Genomic DNA, 22,793 nt, shown 5'->3' on the forward strand with positions numbered 1-22,793 from the left:
TTTTGTCAATGCATTGGTTGCAATATAAATGTTGAATCCTGCTGGTGAGTTTCACCTAAATACTGCAATTAAATTCTGAAATGAAAGATATTAATTCATGCATTATTCTTTTAATAATAATAATTGCATTAAAAAATTAAAATAAATTGATTACCAGACAACCGTCCTCAAAACATTAATTGTTGTCAATACAAATGTGTCCAATATGGTTTAATTTGAGATCATATTTAAAACTTCACAGTGTATTCATGAAAATTGTTCCAACTTCATCGTACTCATTGATATCCTTGAGAAATGATTTACTTAAATTAATATTATTGGATTACTTTAACATAGTAATTGTTAACAAATCTACTAAAAATAAATTACTTTGACAAGGATGACCATGCATCGTTGACATCAATACATTTTCTTCTGTCAACAATAAAAGTGTATCTGCATGTGGAAATACATTTTAACGAACCAGAAGTATTGTGACAGCGTAACGTACTCTGGTTACCCTGTTGTAAAAATCAATTTCGTTCCAGACATGATTAATTTTCAGAGAAAATTCGTTTGCACACAAGTACTTAAAGTTTCATCCTTAAATTCACGCATCGTCTTGCAATTTTGTCCAAGGAGTATTCTGATGGCCACTCGTACCTGAAAGATTCATCGGTGTTGATACAATCTCCAACTGAGCCAACGTAGAGCATTTCGAGTTGACCCTCCCAAAAACCATCAAGACGTCGTTTGAATTTTTCAAAACGTTCTCGTGAACAGATGTCAAAGTTTCTTTCCCAGACTTTTTACTCATCGTACAACAGCAATGCTCTCTGGTCATCTCACCGTTTCATGACGCGAATCATTAACTACGACGAGAGTGACCGTAGCATTAGTCCTTTCTACCATTAACGTCAATCGAAGAGTTCTACTTGTCACTTAATTATGAATCTCTTTAGACACCTGTGAACCACCTTTAGTTATTAGTGTGAAAACACATTATATTTACAGATCCTCTTCATCTCCATACACTCGTCAGTGCTGACATTAATTTTGAACTTTTTTCCGCTGGCTTTCTGGAGAATATACGAGCCGTTTAAATGCTGACCTTTATCTGGTAAAGGATAAAGTCCTGGAATTTATTGATCAATTGTCGCAATAATATGACAGTACAGCCTATCTTGAACGAAAGTGTGTCCTTCAGTAAACTCGCAAGAGAAATGTTCGTAAATAGTAACTTTCTAATCTTCATCTTCTTTCGTTCTAACACTAACCTTTGATTCAGCTTGTTCTAATTACTATTTGAACTTATTACATACATTAATCGAAATAAATACTTAAACTCCCCACTTAACGTTAATCAAGTAATAAACATTTTTTTATCGCTGTATACTAAAATAAAAATATTTATTTCATGGTTTCACATCAAAAACTATTTATTTGTATTTTTTAAATTTTTATTGTATTTAAGGCCATGCTTCGAGGGTGCCCCCCACTTTTTTCCAAAAAATGTGGCGCCGCCTGGTGGCCGCCAGCCGCTCTAAAAAAAGTACTAGAGCTGCAAAACTTTAAAATTAAATTAAAATTATTTAAAGTAATAAAATGCAACATATGTTAATTTTTAAATGCATGAAAAAATTTATATATTTTTTTAAAATCATTAGCTAATACTACAAAAATCTAAAACCCGAGATTGAAAAATAATATATTCATTGACCTTGACCTGTCAATATCACATTTATTTTCTATAAGTAAGTAAAAAAAAATTATAATATTTATCAAAAAAAGGGCTTCGTACAAGCAATTTTATAAACTCGTAGAATATTAAAAAAATTACTTACAGTAATTATAAATACCCAGTCGAGCGTAGTTTCTTTAATAAATTTCAACACAATATTCGCCATTTAGTAACTTTTTATTTTGACAGATGTAAACATCAGGTCTGTATAATTTTTTGGGTGCACGCGAAGGTGCTTGAATATAGTAGCGGGAAAAAATAAATTTAATAAATTTATTCCTTTCAATCAGAGCAATAATAGAGTTCTATATATCATTACTTTATTTAATTTTATTAATAAATAAAAATTTTTTTGATTCAAAGTATTAAATTAAAAAAAAGGTATATATGTGTAATCGAATGTGAATACACCTGACTAATTGTCAGACCAGTGACCATACACTGTAAAATATTACGGTGTAAAAATTAGACCCGGAGGACTTTACACGGTCGTGTAGTGTAAAATATCGGTGTAAAACTTCTCTCGGTGTAAATTTTCCATCCGTGTAATCATAACCCGGTGTAATCTACTTCTTTTACACCGTTCCATGTTACTCGGTGTATTTTTGTTGAGTGATCATATACATTTATTTCAATTATACATATACATATATACATAGGGGAGGGGGGGGGGCAAAATGGGTCCCCTAAAATTTTGAAGATGAAAAGTATTTGGGTGGGGAGAGGGGCGAAATAAGCCACTGAGCCAAAAAGGGCCACTGAGGCAAAATGGGCCCCCCCCATAATTTTGAAGATGAAATGCGTTTGGGTGGGGGGCGGGGCAAAATGGGACATTGAGGCAAAAAGGACCACTGAGGTAAAATGGGCCACTGAGGCAAAATGGGCCCTACAAAATTTTGAAGATGAAATGCGTTTGGGTGGGGGGCGGGGCAAAATGAGACATTGAGGCAAAATAGTCCCCCAAAAATTATTAACACGAAAAGTGTTTAGAGCGTGGGTAGGGGCAAAATGGAACACTGAGGTAAAATGAGCCACTGAGGCAAACTGGTCCCCAAAAAATTATTAACATGAGAAGTATTCGGGGCGTGGGGAGGGGCAAAATGGGTCACTGAGGCAAAATGGTCCCCCAAAAATTTTTAGCATGAAAATTTTAGGGGCGGGGGGTAAAATGGGCCGGAAGACTTTGAATTATATATATAGGGGAAGAGGAGGGGCAAAATGGGCCCCTTAGGAAAAAAATTTTCAAATCCTCAGTTTTTTTTTACTTGTTTTACTTTTTTTTACTCCATTGCCAAGTATTTGACCTTAATTTGTTCTGTCTATTAAAAATAAAAAATCGTAAAATGTGGGGCAAATGGGCCCCCCTCAGAAAGTTTTGATAATGTGAGTTTTTCAGCTTGTTTCACTTTTTTTTCTTCGGCTGAGTTTTCGGTGTTAATTTGCTGTGTCTATCAAAATTAAAAAATCCTGAAAAGTTGGGTAAAACGGGCCCCCAACAAAACTCAATGTATGTTTCTCGCTTGTTTTATGTTTCGCGCCATAACATATAATGTTTCAAATAAACTGCGCATGCAGTTTTTAAAGCCCGTCAGCACATTTTACCCCCCTTCCCCCAAAACTTTTCATGCTAAAATTTTTGGGGGACCATTTTGCCTCAATAGCCCATTTTGCCTCAATAGCCCTTTTTGCCTCAATGTCCATTTTTGCCCATCCCCCCACCCAAACACATTTCGTCTTCAAAATTTTGTAGGGCCCATTTTGCCTCAGTGGTCCTTTTTGCCTCAATGTCCCATTTTGCCCCGCCCCCCACCCAAACGCATTTCATCTTCAAAATTATGGGGGGGGGCCCATTTTGCCTCAGTGGCCCTTTTTGGCTCAGTGGCTTATTTCGCCCCTCTCCCCACCCAAATACTTTTCATCTTCAAAATTTTAGGGGACCCATTTTGCCCCCCCCCCCTCCCCTATGTATATATGTATATGTATAATTGAAATAAATGTATATGATCACTCAACAAAAATACACCGAGTAACATGGAACGGTGTAAAAGAAGTAGATTACACCGGGTTATGATTACACGGATGGAAAATTTACACCGAGAGAAGTTTTACACCGATATTTTACACTACACGACCGTGTAAAGTCCTCCGGGTCTAATTTTTACACCGTAATATTTTACAGTGTATGGTCACTGGTCTGACAATTAGTCAGGTGTAATCACATTCGATTACATATATATACCTTTTTTTTAATTTAATACTTTGAATCAAAAAAATTTTTATTTATTAATAAAATTAAATAAAGTAATGATATATAGAACTCTATTATTGCTCTGATTGAAAGGAATAAATTTATTAAATTTATTTTTTCCCGCTACTATATTCAAGCACCTTCGCGTGCACCCAAAAAATTATACAGACCTGATGTTTACATCTGTCAAAATAAAAAGTTACTAAATGGCGAATATTGTGTTGAAATTTATTAAAGAAACTACGCTCGACTGGGTATTTATAATTACTGTAAGTAATTTTTTTAATATTCTACGAGTTTATAAAATTGCTTGTACGAAGCCCTTTTTTTGATAAATATTATAATTTTTTTTTACTTACTTATAGAAAATAAATGTGATATTGACAGGTCAAGGTCAATGAATATATTATTTTTCAATCTCGGGTTTTAGATTTTTGTAGTATTAGCTAATGATTTTAAAAAAATATATAAATTTTTTCATGCATTTAAAAATTAACATATGTTGCATTTTATTACTTTAAATAATTTTAATTTAATTTTAAAGTTTTGCAGCTCTAGTACTTTTTTTAGAGCGGCTGGCGGCCACCAGGCGGCGCCACATTTTTTGGAAAAAAGTGGGGGGCACCCTCGAAGCATGGCCTTAATGAGAGAACAATATTATCTATATAGCTGCATAACCTCAACTGTGATAATAATAATGAAGAATTTAATTATCAAATAAACATTAAGGCAAACATTTATATAAAGTAGTCACAGCAGCTACACATGTAAACAAAGCCTTAATGAATTCTAACGACCATTAATGACGTCATAGCGCAGTGTCTAGTATGCAAAAAGTTTTTTTAAGTTAATTATTAAAAACATTGTAGATATTAATTAGTTTTATCACTTAATTGATAGAGCACATCGAGAGCAATTTTTTAAGCAAAAAAAAATGTATAAAATATGAATAGTTTTCAAACTATAGCAAAATTACTTTTTTGAAAATTAATTTTTTAAAAAATTAATTATTAATTAACTAATAATCATAAAAGAGGAGCAATTATAGATTCTGAAAGAGCTTTTAAGGAGCAATTAATTGAGGTATCATTTGATTCCATAAAAAAATACTCGCCGCTAACTTTTTTGTGGTATTAAAATAAATGAAAACAATCATTGTCATCGAAACATAGAGTATATATAAAGTTCTATTATCTAAAGATCGATTAAGTTCTACATTGCCAACTTCCGTGGACAGTCAATAACACCAAAAACTATAATACCGACGACAGTTAATTGTACTCTTTATTGTTAGCAAAAAACAAAATCTGTTTTGAAAACAGATTGCTGTAATTATAAAAGAACTAATTAATTAAATTTGTAAATTAATTGTGTAAGTTTATTTTAAATTAATAATTTAAAGATTAATCCTGGTACACTGTAAATAAATTTTTTTTTGTTTTTTTTTTTAGTTGCGATTTCATGTGTTTTAAAATAATGTCATATATCTAACTAATTGATTTGTTTAAATAATGAAAAAATTTAATTAGATCTATAGAGAAGATAATTTTTATTATAACAATTTCTATCGCATAAGAAATGATCAATACAAAATTCTGTAGATATTTTTTTTTCTCAATAAATTAGATACATAAAAAAATTGAATATTAAAAAATTATTATATTGGAATATATTCCAGCGAGGATTTTTTCCTCTTGCTTAAACTTACCTTTATTTTAACTCAACTAACTATGTTTTCAAGTTTATTATTTAATTTCCATTCTTTAATTATGTTTAATTATAAGCACGAACATTTGGTCTTGAAAAATGTTTACATAAAAGCATCTTTCTAATAATTTTTTAATGTTCAATTTTTTTATGTATCAGAAGATCTACAGTCACGTCTAATTTGAATAATTCGCGTCGGCAGACCAAAAGCCGACAGAACTCCAGGGAGTCACAAGGAAACGATTTAAATAAAAATGATTTTCTTCATTTTTCATTGAATAACTCTTAACCCAAATAGCGAAATAACCTAAATATAAAATCCATTTATCATGATAGGCCTTTCTGACTGTCGCAAAAATTATCATAATTTTCGTGTGTTTCGGAGATATTTTCATCCGAAATTTTAAAACATAAATTCAATTCCCTGTATTTGGTAAATAGTTTAAAAAGTATTAACTAAACTTTGGTCAATCGAATCAATCGTTAATAAAAATTTTTAAATGAATTAATATCGTTGCTAGTTATCGTGAATAATTAAATTCTTAAAACTGGTTACTTTAATCGAGCATCGTTTTTTTTATATCTAATTAATTTTACGAAAAAAAAAAATAAACAGATAAATAATATTTTTGGGCGTAAAAGCAACGAACTTTATGAGGTTGGCCAACAATCAACCGTTTTCCAGACAAAATAAAAAATTAAATAACAATAATATGTGTAAAAAAAATGATAAATACTTTCAATTAGAAATTTCTTATCACTGATTAGAGTCCTGCCATGTCTAATAAGGCGTTGGGATGAGTAGGAACCCAATTAGTCGTTTTATCATTGAAGAAAAGAACGTTTCCGTTGATGTAGACCTGTGCGTTGCCAATTTACGGATCCCACGTTCTTCGTACTCTTTTTGCACAAGATCTTTGAAGCCTTGAGGTATTTGCGAAGCAGTACGTTCAGCTTCGGCGAATCTCTGTAATATAAAGGGAATTAATAAAAATATATTAATAAATAATAAATAAAATAATATTTACCTCAATACGTGGTTGAGCTGAGGCAGGAATTTGAGGAACTGGCTGTGTTCTCTCGAGACTTGTAAATTAGGAAGAGTCCGTCATTCAGTATTTTTTCCACTCCATGTGCCAGTGCGTTATCTGGTCATAATTTGGAGAATGATTAAGCCACAGCACCAATTGAACTGCTTCGTGAATCGATGGCATTCATGCATTCCAAGTCAGCTGATCACGTGGACTCATTGAAGTCCTAGCTTGTATAACATTATTACCAATGCTCAGTATGTCTTTCCACTCTTTCATTGACTTAAAATAATATATTGGCTCCAGCAGCAGGTTCCAACTAGCCAGACAACTCTTGAATTTCGGCACAACCACACTGCTCCCTAATTTACCCAGCTCATGTTTTATAATCATTGTAGTACTCGTCCGGTAATTTTGGACTGGACTGAAGCATTGATACCTTGTAAAGATTTACCCAATCCTTTACCTGGCTCGAAACCCATTTAGAGCAGCAGCATGGCTTCAATGTCTTTGGTGTATACTGTGTATTTTATATTTACCTCCTTCAATTTTCATTAAAGACGGAATTGCTGGCGGACGTTTTAATCTCAGCCCAGGGAGTATACCCACTGGCGTACGTGGTACTTCTTCCTCTAAATCACTTGAATTATTTGATACATCTTGATCAGCGTCATCTTCTTCATAATTTTTATCTTCATCCGACTTTTTATCTTCACTTGTTTCTCCCGCTTGCTGAATGACACCCTCTGTAAAATTAACTCGTGCCGTATGATGCTTCGGTTCCTCATTAAATCCTCTCGTCCGAGGTTGTAACCTCTCTTTTCTAGAAGCCTTTATGCCTATAATAATATATTTAATTTATTCAAAATAAAAATGCAAATTACTCTACAATGAATTACTTTATATTATAAATATCAGTCATTTTTTTAATAAAATAAAATATGAAAAAAAAAAACTTTTCAAAAATTAAAAAAAAAATTGTTTTCCGATACTTTAATCACGAGTAATATATTTATAAAAAAAACTAAATATTTTTAAGTGTCTGTTGCTTTCAGTATCATGAGTGTGAATGTAGCTGACAATTATTTAAATTTTTGAATAAATAAATAAAACCCTGATTAAAAGTAACCATTCGAAACGATTTGCAATGTTAAATGCCCATAAGAAGGGCAATTCAAAAGTATCAAACGTAAGTATAAAATAAAAATTTAAAAATGCGTATTTAGATAATTAAAAAATCAGTAGGCGCATTATTTTTAATTTCATTATTTTAATTAATTTATTTGTTTACTAAAAATTTATAAATTATCACGTGTCTGCTACAATAATACTAGCACTCATTTTGTTTTATGATACGTTGAATAAATAAATAATCAAATAACATACCATCAATAATCTTTCGCTGTTCCTCGGTAAATTTTATCCGTAGACGAGTTAAAGCACAAAACTCAGCTTTATCTTCCGACATTATTATTTTTTTATAATAATTAATACATTTTATTTTATTACAAAGCGTCTTGATCCACCATTAACCAATGTAACAATTCTTTTCTTTCCTTCTTGGCTATAATCCCTATTGAGCCACATGCTACCAATGATCTAGTGAACATTTCATCGATCTCAGCATGCTCCGCACCGGATGACCGGATATCCCTACCCCCACTCTATGACATGAGGCAAATTCCACATTCGCTGCGCGCGTTTGCCGCACAGAGCCAACGCCAACTTGGCGCGGAATTTAAAAAAATTAAATTTCAAAATTTATTTCCACCTCATTCAAGTCTTACCAATTATGAATCTCACACTCGAAAAGATTAGCTGACTCTTTTTTTCAGATATAAAAATTACAACACTTTATCACTGTAGTCAATTTATTGTTACGTATAACAATAACTTCAAGAGGGTGAGAACGAAGTTAAGTCTTTATGAGCCTGACTGCTCTCGATGATTCTATACTTCAGACTGATTTCTTGTGATCGAGAAAACTAGAGTGTGTTATCAATACGTGGCGTTTGGGCATCAGACCCGCGCATCGTTCGATATAGAGGGGTGGATCGAGATAAGCAATATTCTCGAATGATCCATTCTCCGTTCTCACGCTCTCTCCGTTTTTGTTGCTAATAAATGAGTCACTTATCTATAAACAAAAGTTATCTTAGAACAAAATAGGTATTTGTGCAGCTGCACGTCTCTATAAAAACTCGAGGCGTCAGCGTTTATTTGTGCATAACAAATATAAAGAGAAAAATATCTTTATCAATATGTTTTAAATATTCGAAATAATATTATATTATATTATTATATTTTATTATTATTCGATATTATTATATTATACACTAACGCAAAAAATCAAAGGAACAGAAAAATTTTATAAATTTTTTACTGATTTTTGGAAGGCTGTAACTTTGTGAAAAATAATCGTATCGAGATTTTGAAAAAAGCATTTTATAACTTGAAATCTCTAGTTTCGGTGCATTTTTATAAAAATTTTTTAAGAGCTCCGGCTATTGCGCAAACATGAGAAATACCGCGAGATAAAAAATTTCTAAATTATTTTTTTTCCGAAAAGCCCACGGACCGTGGAAAAATTTTTTCAACTTAACCAATGCAGAAGTCGTTTAGCAAATTTATCCAGCTTCAATTTGTTTTTTTTTTTTTCTTTACCTTGTAGGACAATTTGTCGCAGAGATATCAGCCTTCAAACAAAAAATGATCTTTTTGTCTTTGATCATCGATATTTCAGGTACCACTGATCGCACAGTAAATTTGAGGACGGCGTTAAAAACTTGAACAAATTCCCTACAAGACCTTTTCATCATTTTTTGAAAAAAAATTTTTTTTTATTTTTAACATCCATTAGAAGTAAGTACAAAAAAATGACTTTTTTTTGGTTTTTTAGTAGTGATTTAGTTTCAGAATTGCATTTAGATTTAAAAAGTATTAATTTTTTAAATCTACTGCTACTCTATAAATATCGATGAAAAGACTTATGTTGCCAGGTAATTTTTTAGCTTAATGTACCCCCAATAACCTTGTAAATTTTCAAATTGATCTATCAAACCATTTTTTGGGGGTGATCGATCAAAGTTTTGCTAAACAATTCGCCAATATTTTCAAGTCTACTTGACATCTACTTAATATAGAAAGGCTGAAATCTCTGCGACAAATTGTTCTACAGATTATAAAGCATTCACAGTTACAGAGAGTTTAAGAATCTATTATAGAATTGAACTTAATGATCTTAATATATTTTATGTTATAAAATATATTCTAGAATAAATAATTGCAATATAATATTGAACTCTAAATCTAATCTTAAAATTTAACAGACAATGATTAGTTTAACAGTTGAAGTGCAAACTTTACGTTATCAAATGAACAATTGAAAAGTGTTTTTAGTTTTAGACAGTAAAAAGTTGTTGTGTCAGTTATTTAAAAGAAAATTGAACTTTTTCTCTCACGGCATAACAAACTACAACGATAACACTGTATTGTTTAAATCTTATCATATTCTAAAAATATTCAAGCTTATGACATATGGTTTTTTATTTCTTAAGCTTGGGAGGTTAATAATGAAAAAAAAAAAACGAATAAATCATGACGAAAGCTTGTCCGCTATAAGAGCCTGTGTATAAGAACTTTAAAAACGTCATATTTTTAAATCTTTTTTTATAAAAAAGTAGACACTTGGACCAAACTTGTAACTAAGCCTTGGCCCAGTCTTGGTAGAAGTCTAGAATGATAACACAGGGCCAGTCCTGGTTGCTAAACCTGGCCCATGTTTGGTTGCCAGACCTGGCTCATACATCGAGAAAACGAATAAATTTGATTAAAAAATAGTAGTTTATCTATCGAGTGCGAGCGTCTTAGACTCGATTGTACTAGATAAATACATTAGTTTTTGTGACAGATATTTGAAATTTACTACATTTAGTGCCTATAAATGGCAGGTTATAAATCCGCGTTTATTTATTTGGTAAGATTGTTTTGATTATTTGTTGAAAATTAGAGAGAAGTCGGTAAGTGGACGAATTCAAATGATGATAAATTTTGTCACAAGATGGCTCGTTAAGTTACTTCGATATTTTTTGGTCGTTTGCTGTCGCACATGTAACCAAAAAATATTTTTTGATCCGATGATGACGTCACTATTAGAACGATTAGGTATCTTTTTTACCAGCTGTATCTTATCTAATATTTTTAGCTGCCGGCTATAGGCGCTAAATGTCGTAGATTTCAAGTGTCTGTCACAAAAAAATTTTATTGTTATTGAACTCGTAGAGTTCATGATCATTAACGTTTAAACTATCTAAGGTAGGTAAATGATGAGAAAAAAATCGGTGAAAATTCTGCTGGGCTTTGGGCGCGAACTGCCGTCCTTCTGATTGCTGGGCCTGAACGGTAGCCATTGAACGAACCTAACGTTGAACTGATACATTTATATGATCTACTTATTAAACCATAGGTATAGCCAAACTTGCGTAATCCTACCTTGCCCGAAGTCTGAGTTGCCATTGGACGGCCAAGTCAGGGGCACCCAGTCTTGGCCCAAGCTCGGGTAATCATTGTAACGGCCAGGACCGAGTACCTAATCTTGAGCCAAGCATGGGCCAATATAGGTGTGCCAAAGCTAGGTTTCTCAGTACTGGGCCAAGTACAGCCCCGTCGTTCAACTCTGGCAGCTCCTGTATATGTGGGTACTATTTAATTTTGAGCGGCACTTTTCTCCGTGTACGATAAGTATAAAACTTCTTCAATAGTAATAACCACGCAAGAACATCTTTAAATCAATTTTATTTAATTACGTTGCATGAAATTAATAAAATAAGGTCTCGGAGTTATAAGAAAACCATCAATACCATCTAATGGTGGTAACTTATGTCCTTTTGGTATTTCCAGATCAAAATTATGAATTACATTTGTAAAAAACAAAAAAAGTAATGATTTCGCCATAATTTCCCCCAAACATCTTCGTTTTCCTATTATATAATAAAACAATTATTTATTAATTAAAAAATTAGAAATAAAAATATAAACAATTGAGTTACCTAATCCGAATGGAATAAATTCATTCCTACGATGATATCGTCCGTTTTCATCAAGAAACCGCTCGGGACGAAATTCTTCTGGTTTTTCCCAACACGATTCATCGTTGTTTGCGCTGTGCAGATTAAAGAGAATAACAGTATCCTAAAGAACAATAAGGCGTAAATGAAAAGTGAATTTCATGGGAATTTAATCCTCTTTTACTATATATAACTTTTGTTATTATTACTTTCGGAATGTGATAACCTTCTAACGAAACATTCTCAGTTGTTCTGTGAGGAAGGCCTAAAGGTGCAAGAACTAGTACTCTCATTGCCTATGACAAAAATTCATCAAATATTATATCTCATTTTACGTGAAAATTTTTTAATTTTAATTTGAAATATATTAAGGGTACTTCGGACAAAAACGCTTCAATCCGAGGCAATGCTGGAATATGATTGAGTGTTGGTATACTGTGCCCAACAGCAGTGTCAAGATCATTCCTTAAAGTTTTCATCCAATCTGGATGATGAAAGAGAAGTGCAAATATTGCTGTCAAAGAATCAATTGTTGTTTCTGAACCAGCCATGAAAAGATCCAAGCAAATTACAATTAATTCTTTACCTGAAAAAAAAAAATATAAGATGATGTGCTGGTTTACATTTTGACAAGGTTTTTAATTCAAATAGCGACGAATAAAAATACGGTTAATGTGTCATTTGATTCAGAATGAAATCTAGATAAATGTCACGAAAAATTAATATTTGGTGACTAAAATTACAATTGTTATAAGAAACCCAGGTACACTGAGAGAAAAAAAAATTTTTTTCAAGTATTTTTTTTACTTATTTCTGTGAATACTTAAAACAAGAAATTTTTCCTAAATTGAAGTATAATATTTCTTATTTTTAGCAACTATTGCTTCGATCTAGTAATATATTACTAGATACATGAGTTACTTGTAACAAGCAATTATTTCTTGAATTAAGTTGACATATTTCTATATTCAAGAAAGCAATTACGTAAGCCAAGAAAAATCTTTCTTTGACCAAGCAATTTTTTTCCAAGTTCGAGAATATATTTTCTCAAGTCAAGAAACTTTATTCTTGGCTAAAGACATTTTTCGTATTGAGTCAAATAAAAAAGTTCTTGAACTAAAACAAAAAAAATTTTAAACTTAGTAAAAAATTTCTCATCTTGAATGATTTTTTTTTTCAGTTTGAGAATATTTTGTTCTCAAGTCAAGAATCTTTATTCTTGGCTAAAGACATTTTTTGTATTAAGTCAACAAAAAAAGTTCTCGAACTAAAACAAAAAAAAAGTTTTAAACTAAGTAATAAAATTTCTCAGCCCAAGTGATTTTTTTTCCAGTTCGAGAATATTTTTTTCTCAACTTAAAGAATTTTTTATCATGGTGTGAAGAGTCACGATATTTTCATATATAAAAAAAAAAAATTATTAAAAGAAAAAAAAATAAACGCAAAAAAATATAATGCGTGTAAAAAAAAAATAAATAAAAATAAATAAATTTAAATGAATAAAGAGATAGAGAAAAAATAAGGCGAGTGAAAATAACAAAGTGTGCAAACGCAGAGTGCGAAAGAAAAAATTAGTACCAGGAGTCACCGCTAGGCGCAGAAGAGCGCTGCAACATTTTCCTAGTTGGTCAGTTAGAATAGAAGTTATAAGTTCCGTTCAAAGGAGTGAAAAAGTCACTCTGTCAACTACTCCCAACAGGATAATATCCTAGTAGAAGAGTACAAGTACTCTTGAGGTAAATATTTGTGAGTAGATTTTTGGAATGCTTTTCAGTCATAACTATAACAGCGCAGGGGAATCCGAAGAAGCATCCATACGGATTAAATTTAAATACTAAATATAAATAATTAATTATTGAATTGATCATTTCATATACTAAATAAGAAGATTTAATTATTAAATTTAAGTATTTTAATTACTAAATATAAATTTTTAATTACTGAACTTAAGTCGTTCAAATACTGAATGAAAATTTTCAATTATTATACTTTAGTGTTTTAAGTAGTAAATAAAAACTTATAATTATTAAATTAAAGTATTTTAAATGCTAAATTAAAATATTTCAATATTGATCACGAGTATTTTAAATACTAATCTTTAATTTTTAATTATTGAACTTGAGTATTTTAACTACTAGATGTGACTTTTTATTATTTAATTGGAGTATCTTAATTACTAAATTAAATTTTTTTCATCATTTATTTCAAGTATTATAAATATTAAATTTTAGTTTTCTATTATTTAACATTAGTATTTTTTTATTAAACCTAAGTTTTTAGTATTAATAGATTTCACAAGTATTTTTACTAGAATTAAGAAATTATTTACTCGGTAATATTTAAGTATCTAAAATACTTGAATCAAGTATTTTTACTTGAAAATATGCACTTTTTTCTCTCAGTGTAGGAACTCGATGCTGACTATAAACCCTGATTAAAAAAAATGATTAAAAATGATTTCACACGTTAAATGTCCATAAGAGACAGGATTAGAAATGATTTGAAGGATTAAAAAGTATTTAAAATGATTAAAAAACAAATCATTTTAAATACTTTTTAATCATTTTTTTTAATCAGGGAACTGAGCCTTGGGAAGTATCCATTGGCCCAAGCCATAGACCGATAGTTAAATTATACTTTAAATGTGTACATACATATTAGGGTGCTTTTTTTTTGCGACTATTTTTTTTTTCGCTCCCATCCCGAAATTTTGTTGGAAATACCCCTAAAAAAATTCCCTTAATATGAATATTAAGTACTCGACCACAGCGTGTGAAGATTTCCCATTTAAAATACACGTAAACTTGGGTTTTTATTTTTTAAACTTCTATAACTCCCCGGCATTTTATGATATCATCTCGCCCAAAGTAGCGATTTTCTCAGAATTAAATGTTCTACAAAAGTGCCCATGCTCGCGAAGTCATAACTCATACGGGTGGGGTAGTACGGACCGCTAAACTGAATTTTTTCATAGGATTCTTGTTTTTTCTCTCAACAACAAGACCTACAGAAAAAATGTGAACGATAATTTTATAGGAAATTTAATTTCCTACAAAAAAGATGCTTAGCACCGAATCACTCAGATTGATATTTTCTGAGATATTATCAAATAAAAAATCAATATTTTCTAAGATTTGATTCGGCATTTTATGGGAATTCAATGCTACGTAAACTTCAATAATTAATATCTCAAAAAATGTCAATCTGAGTGATTCGGTGCTAAGCATCTTTTTTGTAGGAAATTAAATTTCCTATAAAATTATTGTTCACATTTTTTCTGTAGGTCTTGTTGTTGAGAGAAAAAACAAGGATCCTATGAAAAAATTCAGTTTAGCGGTCCGTACTACCCCACCCGTATGAGTTATGACTTTGCGAGCATGGGCACTTTTGTAGAACATTTAATTCTGAGAAAATCGCTACTTTGGGCGAGATGATATCATAAAATGCCGGGGAGTTATAGAAGTTTAAAAAATAAAAACCCAAGTTTACGTGTATTTTAAATGGGAAATCTTCACACGCTGTGGTCGAGTACTTAATATTCATATTAAGGGAATTTTTTTAGGGGTATTTCCAACAAAATTTCGGGATGGGAGCGAAAAAAAAAATAGTCGCAAAAAAAAAGCACCCTAATATATATATAATAGGCTGCTTCGTTTGAAATGAGCATTTTTATTTTTCTAACTTCCGTGTCAAAATATCATTGAACACATCGAAAAAAAAACTTTTAGAAGGAATTTTTCCTGCGAGATGAAGGCTGCAAAGGTTAATCCAGTTGGATAAGAGTACCCTAGTAGCAATGGAATTGGGCAAGATTCTTTGGCAAGATACTTAGAGAAGCACTTTGTAAAGAATTGTACAATTCTCGACCAAGACACTTGATCAAGAATCTTTATCCAGACTGGCTGCAGACTTGGGCCAGTCTGTGACCAGAATTTGACCAGATTCTTGACCCAGAGTTTTGACATAGACTTGCGCGAAAAACGCAAAAGACGACGAGCGCGCACCTATTTCCCTCCTTTCCACTTGAATGTAAAAAGTATAGTATTGCAGTGGTTCTCATTTATAGTTGAGTCAACAAGTTTAAAAATGTTATTTTTTTAAATTACGCATTGAGTTTGTAGTAATGCCTAGAAAAATTGCTTTCAGAATTTTCTAGCACTTAAAAAATTTCGGAAGTTTTTGAATAGATTAAGATAAATGATTAAAATTATAAAAAATGGGAATAGAATTCCGGAAGTTGTGACAAATAGAAAATTGCTTCTTCTTTAATAATCGTTTTTTAATTTTACGCTTCCTCTATTAATTTTTGAGTTATTGCTAATAATCAGAGTCTCTCGTTTTTTCTATTTGATTTTGACTTATAAAAATTGCTATTTTTATTTGTAAAAAAAAATGTCTTGTCAAATTTAATGACGAATTCAATAAGCTGTCGCTCGCATTTTTAAAAAAACTAGATTCATTTTCTACAGAGAACTCATTTCTCGACTACAGTATTATAAATGAAACTAATGTAGAATGAGAACCTCTATATAGGATAGTCCCAAAGTTTAGCAATAGACAGCTCCAGATTTCTAATCAAATTCTTGACAAATTCTGACTACAGTCTGGCTCAAGTCTTGACCAATAATCTTGGTTAAGAATCTGGACCAATTCTTGTACAATTCTTGATTGAAAATCTTTTTAAAGTATCTTGATCCAGGCTGGTACAAGGCTTTGACAAAATTGCTACAAGGGTAAGGGACCTCCGTGATATTAAGGCAGATGATTGGAAATTATTTCGAATAGTTCAAACGATTTTAAATCATTCCTCTAATAGACATTTAACATTGTAAGCCGTTCCAAATCATTTTTTTTAATTCGGGAGCTCCCTCTACTCCATCATCTAACAGGTCACTTTATATAATAATAAATTAATAATATTAATATCTTACGATCAAACAAACATTGTTTAGAATTTTCATCATATGATTCGAGAAGATAAGCATCAATAAAATTATTTGCAGGTTGATTAAACTGGAATTCTTTTAAATGATTTTCTATTTCATCATCGATAAAGTTCCAAAGCTTATGAAGAACTTTCATAAGACTAGTGTAGCCTGATAATTCTGGAATAATGAATCGAAGAAACGGAAAATGAGAAATAATTCCTCCCAAAGTATCATTCGATCTGAAAAATAATCAATTATTAGCTCGGTCATTAATAATTATAGACCTCTAAATATATAATTCTGTCTAGAAAATACGATTTAAAACGATTTATAATGTCTAACACTCATCAGAAGTTGCATTGGAAAAATTTAGTAGCATTAAATTTTATGAAATGTAAGTGTTTTATGCAATATACTCTTTTAAATAATTTTTCGTGATTTTGAATCGTATTTTCTGATGCAGGTAATTCAAAGAAATCACTTGAAAGCTTCATGAACAGTGGCCAAAATATTTTCAAGTTTAAAATCGTCATAAGAAAATCGATATCCTGCAAGTAAAATCCATAAGGAATTCAGGACAGCAATATCAAAAACTTTATTCATGGCGATCATTTTAGTGCCATTTAGAGTTTTTTTCTTTAAATGACAGATTAAAATTTCGGCTTCTTCTTGCAAATATTTATTGCCTAAACCATGTCCGAATCCAAAGTGTGATATATATTTTATCGTATTACGTTTGCTTCGATACCAAAGTGGACCATCTGCAAATACGATACCTTTTCTTTTTCCAAATGCTCGAACTCGGAAGAAAAAACCATCAGGTCTTCCATGGATCTCAGATCTCATGAGGGTTTTTCTTATTAAATTATTACCTGACACAACTACAAACTTTTGACTACCGAGTTTTAATCCTAAAATATGTCCATATTTCTTAGTCAATTCATTAAAAACAAGATAAGTATAACCAAATTTTTTTCTTATTTTTTGAAATTCGAGAATACAACCAATAATTGGTAACCATTTTGGACCTATTAAAGTAGTAAATTTGTTAATATATTTAATTTTTATATTGTAACAAAAATATTTAAGTATTTCATTATTAAAAAATTTAATAAATTACCTGGTGGAAATTTGTAAGGTTTTAGGCAATTTAAAATTAAAAAAGCACTCGTTAACATGATGAATAAAAACAAGAGTAAAATAAACATTTTTTCTGCCAATTACATTTAACTGTGATCGTTTTCATTCCTAATCTTCTGCTTATATAGCTACGTTGTATGCTCGATTTATTTGAAAAGAATCTAATTATAGTTATCCTGATGATCCTCAGATATACTTGACCTCTTGACGACACACAGTAAAAATACTTCTTTATAAAATGTTGTATTCAGATTTTTTCACATTTATCAAAAATTCAACATTTATGAAAATACTTTATTCCGACTGTAAATTTACTTAATTAATAAGCTTTATTCAGTTCTTTTGTGCCACGGAAAAAAATGTGTAGTTAAATTTACTACAAATGGAGTTCCATTTACTACACTGACTAGTAATATATAGGATAACTACACGTTTAGTAACAGTTACTAGTACACTGTGGTACACAACCTGTAGTACCATTTACTACAGTAAGTAGTAATAAGAACTAGCATTAAATAACCACTGTGGTTCATTTTACTCCACAACATAGTAGAATATATTTTATTCGTAATGTATTAATTAAATATCTGTTAGATAACGATCATTAGTTTTTATGATATTGAAAACGTTATAAAAATATAAAAATTAATCTTAGATTCTTCAGACTTATAGTATATCAAATTAAAATGATATAAAAATGAATTTATAAATGGATAACTTAAAATAATAAGGACTTAAATTTCAAAAGCCTACTTTTTATCAATACCCGATAATGATAATTTTAAAAATATATTTGTAGTTAATAAATTCTCGTATAAGCATAAACTTAGAATAATTAAGTATTAATTTTTATTAATAGAAAATATAAAAAACATCGATTTAAAAGTTATAATTCTAATAAATAACAAATACTCAATAGGCAATGATTAGAAAAATTGCATTAAAATCACGATTCACTGATAAGAGCATAGAAATAAAATTTAATAGAAGTTGTAGGTGAGGTAAGCAAAAGGAAGAATGACAGGTAATACAAAACAAATTTTTTTGTATTATATTTGTTATATATATATTTTTTTTAAATTATATAAATTATAATTGCACGCCTCGATTTTTAATTATGTATATAAATATTTTTAATTATATATATTATTATTTATAATGTTTTATAATATTATTTATAATAATAAATACAATGACACAAGTTGAGAATACCTACAGAATGGAGTAAAAAAGTTATAGGTGGCGCTGTTATTTTCTTCTTTCAATCATTTTACCACATATTGGAGTAGATTGTACAAGTAATCTGGTATTGGATACTCCAAAAATAGTAACAGATACCAATTCATATAAAATTGTGTGGTTCCCAAAACCACAAAATAAGTATTTTATACTACATTGAGTAGTTGTGGAAACTACAAAGTTTTACCACATTACAGTAGTAAGCAGAACTCCTATAGTAGTAAAATATCACGCACACTGTGGCTTATGTTACTACAGTTGTCATTGCGGCGACCACAAAGTGTAGTAAAATTTTTACTAGTTTGGTGTGGTAAATTCTACTCCAGCATTTTTTCCCGTGTGCTTATGGATGTATTAACCTTGATTAAAACTCTGGTTGAATCCGATTGAAAAATTCTAATTGGATTTAATCTGATCCAACCGGAATATAATTGAAAAAAAATCAGTCTATCGGTTGACCCTGCGGGCCAGTCCTAAAACTTCCCGCTATATTCGAGATCCTTGAGCTCGAAAATACTTTAGAATGCCGTTGTTTTCGAAAAAAAAACGTTTTTTTACCATTTTTTCTCCAACGATATCTCTCAAACGAATTGACCGATTGAGACGGTTAAGGTGGCAATCAACGCGTTTTATTGAGTTCTAGAGCTGATCAAATTTTGAAATTGATTTATCGAGTCGTTTTTGAGAAATTTCAAAAAAACTAGAAAAAAAATTTTTTTTAATTCCTTCGTTAACGGTTCCTCTTGAACGAATGAACCAATTTTGATAATTGAGGTGGCATTCGACGTGGCTTATAAAGTTTTAGAGCTGATTAGATTTTGAAATCAATCCATCGAGCAAATGAAAAGTTATCCAAATAAAACATGTTTGAAAAAATTTTATTTTTGAAATATCTCCGAACGCACCCTACCGATTAAGCTCAAATTTTCACAGCTTATAGTTTTTAACAAGCCTCGTCGAATGACTTCTTAAAGTTCAAAATCGGTTCGTCCGTTCAAAAGTTATAGAATATTTACATACGTACGTACGTACGTACATACATACATCGCGTGCTTAAAGGTAAAAGGGCTTATAGCTAAGGGTTAAGAGGGATTTGTGGTGAAAGGGCGTATATATAAAAAAATTTTTTTTTCCATTCGGTTTGAAATTGTCTGAAACGTAAAAATCTGAGAAAAAAAAAAGTTGGTATCCTAAAGCTGAAGGTAGTACTACCGTTACCACAGGTGTCAAATTAGTGCTATGTGTAATTTGGCTAGAGTAGTATTTTCATTTGGCAACGCCGCATAAAAACTTAAGAGACAGAAATACATTCTGTTTCACTCAACATATGAGTTTATGCGCGGAAATCTATTGCGCATACATTTGTTTATTTTTACACTAATTATCACTTGCGTATGTTTATTATCAAAAATGTCGGAGTTAAATTTAACAAATTGCACAAAAAAAGTATTTCGTTGGAAAGGTAAAAGAGCTACCGAAAAGGTATATAAAAAAAATCTGAAACAAGTCACACTGATATTCTCACATACCGCATTGGTGCATGTTTGAATTTCGCGCGCGTCCTAACCTTTTCTGCGGCGTTGCCACATTTAAGTCGACTAGTACTTTTTTCTCAATCATTTATTAATTGTTCTTATCACAGGCTCTGAGTTTATGGTTTTATTTGCACATAATATTCAATAAATTTTTCTCTTTCTATTGATACCAAAATTATAGAAATCTCAACGTCCAGTTTTGTGAAATAAAATAAAGTCTGTGATTTCCCGTAAGGATCGATGTTAAACGCAAAAATTTATAAATATTAATATCTTTTTTTCAGTGCTCTGTAGGCCTCCAAAAATTTAACTCCTTAATTATGATATTATAAAGTACCAATATGCCAAGTTTCATTAAATTCTGAACGTCAATTCTAAAACCGGTAGTACTACCTGAAAGGGCATATTTCAAGACATACGCCCTTTCACCATTAAGAAAAGTACTACTTAAAGGTAAAAGGGCGCATAAAAAAAATTGTATTTTTTATACCAAATGTTAAATAATGCGTTACTAGAATCAAAAGGGTGTATGAAGAAAATTTTTTTCGCTCCAATCAATGTAAAAATGTTGAAAACATTAAAATCTATGGAAAAAACAAAAAAATAAATTTTTGTTATACGCCCTTTTGGTTTTAAGAAAAAATTTTTCTAAAGTCATAAGGGTGTATCCTGTTTTTTCGATTGTTATCAATTATAGGTCAGAGTAAGAAAAAAAATCGAGCTCGTTGAGCTCAAAAACATTATTGTGAATACATTTTCGAGCTCGAAAATACTTTTTTCACTATTTTTTTAATCAACGATATCTCGTAAACGAATTGACCAATTAAGACAGTTGAGGTAGCAATCGACATGTTTTATTGAGGTCTAGATAGAGCTGATAAAATTTTGGGAATGATTGGTTTAGTCGTTTCGACGATATTTGCAAAAAACCGTTTTCTACTGTTTCTTTCGTCGACGATATCTTTTGAACGGATTATCTGATTGAGACGTTCTTGGTGGCAATCGAAAGCTTTTATCGAGTTCTAGAGCTGATTAGATTTTGGAATTGATCGATCCAACAGTTTTCACAATAGCCAAAAAAAAAGAGAAAAAAAAAATTTTTTTCTTGTATTTCTTAAATATCTCAGAGTTTATTTGACTAAATGAACTAAAATTTTTTTGAAAATCTAAGTTCAGAAGATATCTTTCGAATGCTGCAAGAACCATCTAAATCGGCTCATTCATCAAAAAGATATGAGAGGTTTACATCACACACACACACACACACACACACACACACACACACACACACACACACACACACACACACACACACACACACACACACACAAACACACACACACACACACACACACACACACACGAACACACACACACACACACACACATACATACATACATACATACATACAGACATACATACAGACATCGATCTAAAAATGTCAGAATAGCATCCTAGCACTTTCAAATGTCGACATATGATAAAAACCCGGTTTTTGTAAATCGGGGTGAAACCAATAACTTCCCGAAAAAACGGTTGACGAATGAATTCAAAAAAATTGTTTGTTTCGGTTTTTTGGAAATTTCTCAAAAACGACAAGATAAATCAATTTCAAAATTTGATCAGCTTTAGGACTTGATAAAACACGCCGATTGCCACCACAACTGTTTTAATCGGTCAATTCGTTTACGAGATATCGTTGATTTAAAAAATAGTGAAAAACGTTTTTTTTTCGGATATCTACAAAAAAATTAAATCATTCGATTTCAAAATCTAATCAGCTCTAGAACTTATTAAAACGCGTCGATTGCCGCCTCAACCATCAAAATCGGTTAATTCGTTCGCGAGATATCGTAGGAGAAAGAAATGCTAAAAAATGGTTTTTTAGAAAACAATGGCATACAAAAGTATTTTCGAAGAGCTCGAAAACGTATTCACAACAATGTTTTGGAGCTCAACGAGCTCGAAAACAGCGGGAAGTTTGGGGCTGGTCCGCAGGGTTAACTGGTAGACCGATTTTTTTTAACTTCCTGCTGAGAAAATCGACGATTTTCAAAAAATTCGGGAAGTTATTGGTCTCACCCCGATTATCAAAAATCGGGTTTTTATCATATGTCGACATTTGAAAGTGCTAGGATGCTATTCTGACATTTTCAGAGCGATGTCTATATGTATGTA

The 22,793-nt window shown here is 31.0% G+C and overlaps 1 protein-coding gene and 1 long non-coding RNA gene across 3 annotated transcripts; both read right to left on the reverse strand.

Moving 5' to 3' along the window:
* Positions 1–5,005: 5,005 nt before the first annotated feature.
* On the reverse strand, positions 5,006–8,406 carry LOC130675007 (uncharacterized). The gene is made up of 3 exons (XR_008991194.1): positions 8,093–8,406; positions 6,704–7,545; positions 5,006–6,642 (listed from the first exon to the last, which is right to left on the reverse strand). It is a non-coding gene; the product is annotated as an uncharacterized LOC130675007 (long non-coding RNA).
* Positions 8,407–11,458: 3,052 nt separating this feature from the next.
* LOC130664970 (methyl farnesoate epoxidase-like) lies at positions 11,459–18,253 on the reverse strand. 2 transcript variants are annotated; one of them, XM_057465192.1, is made up of 8 exons: positions 17,821–18,253; positions 17,573–17,728; positions 17,182–17,461; positions 16,704–16,939; positions 12,150–12,358; positions 11,982–12,068; positions 11,755–11,896; positions 11,459–11,685 (listed from the first exon to the last, which is right to left on the reverse strand). In XM_057465192.1, the coding sequence occupies exons 1-8, from the start codon at positions 17,906–17,908 to the stop codon at positions 11,504–11,506; spliced, it is 1,380 nt and encodes a 459-aa protein (XP_057321175.1). In that variant the 5' UTR covers positions 17,909–18,253; the 3' UTR covers positions 11,459–11,503. The 2 variants fall into 2 exon arrangements, with proteins under 2 accessions (XP_057321175.1, XP_057321166.1); XM_057465183.1 differs by having other exon boundaries at positions 11,461–11,685; positions 17,182–17,728; positions 17,821–18,252.
* Positions 18,254–22,793: the final 4,540 nt, after the last annotated feature.

The sequence above is a fragment of the Microplitis mediator genome, chromosome 1, assembly GCF_029852145.1.
Source record: "Microplitis mediator isolate UGA2020A chromosome 1, iyMicMedi2.1, whole genome shotgun sequence".
In the NCBI taxonomy this organism is placed as follows: Eukaryota; Metazoa; Arthropoda; class Insecta; order Hymenoptera; family Braconidae; genus Microplitis; species Microplitis mediator.

Bases quoted from the DNA above. Each gene is read 5' to 3' on its own strand.
- LOC130664970 (XM_057465183.1), bottom strand. From the start codon at position 17,908: ATGTTTATTTTACTCTTGTTTTTATTCATCATGTTAACGAGTGCTTTT. The intron at 12,359-16,703 runs GTAAGATATTAA...TTTTTTTTTCAG, and splicing joins TAAACAATGTTTGTTTGATC to GTAAAGAATTAATTGTAATT. The intron at 11,686-11,754 runs GTAACTCAATTG...ATTATATAATAG, and splicing joins ATTTATTCCATTCGGATTAG to GAAAACGAAGATGTTTGGGG.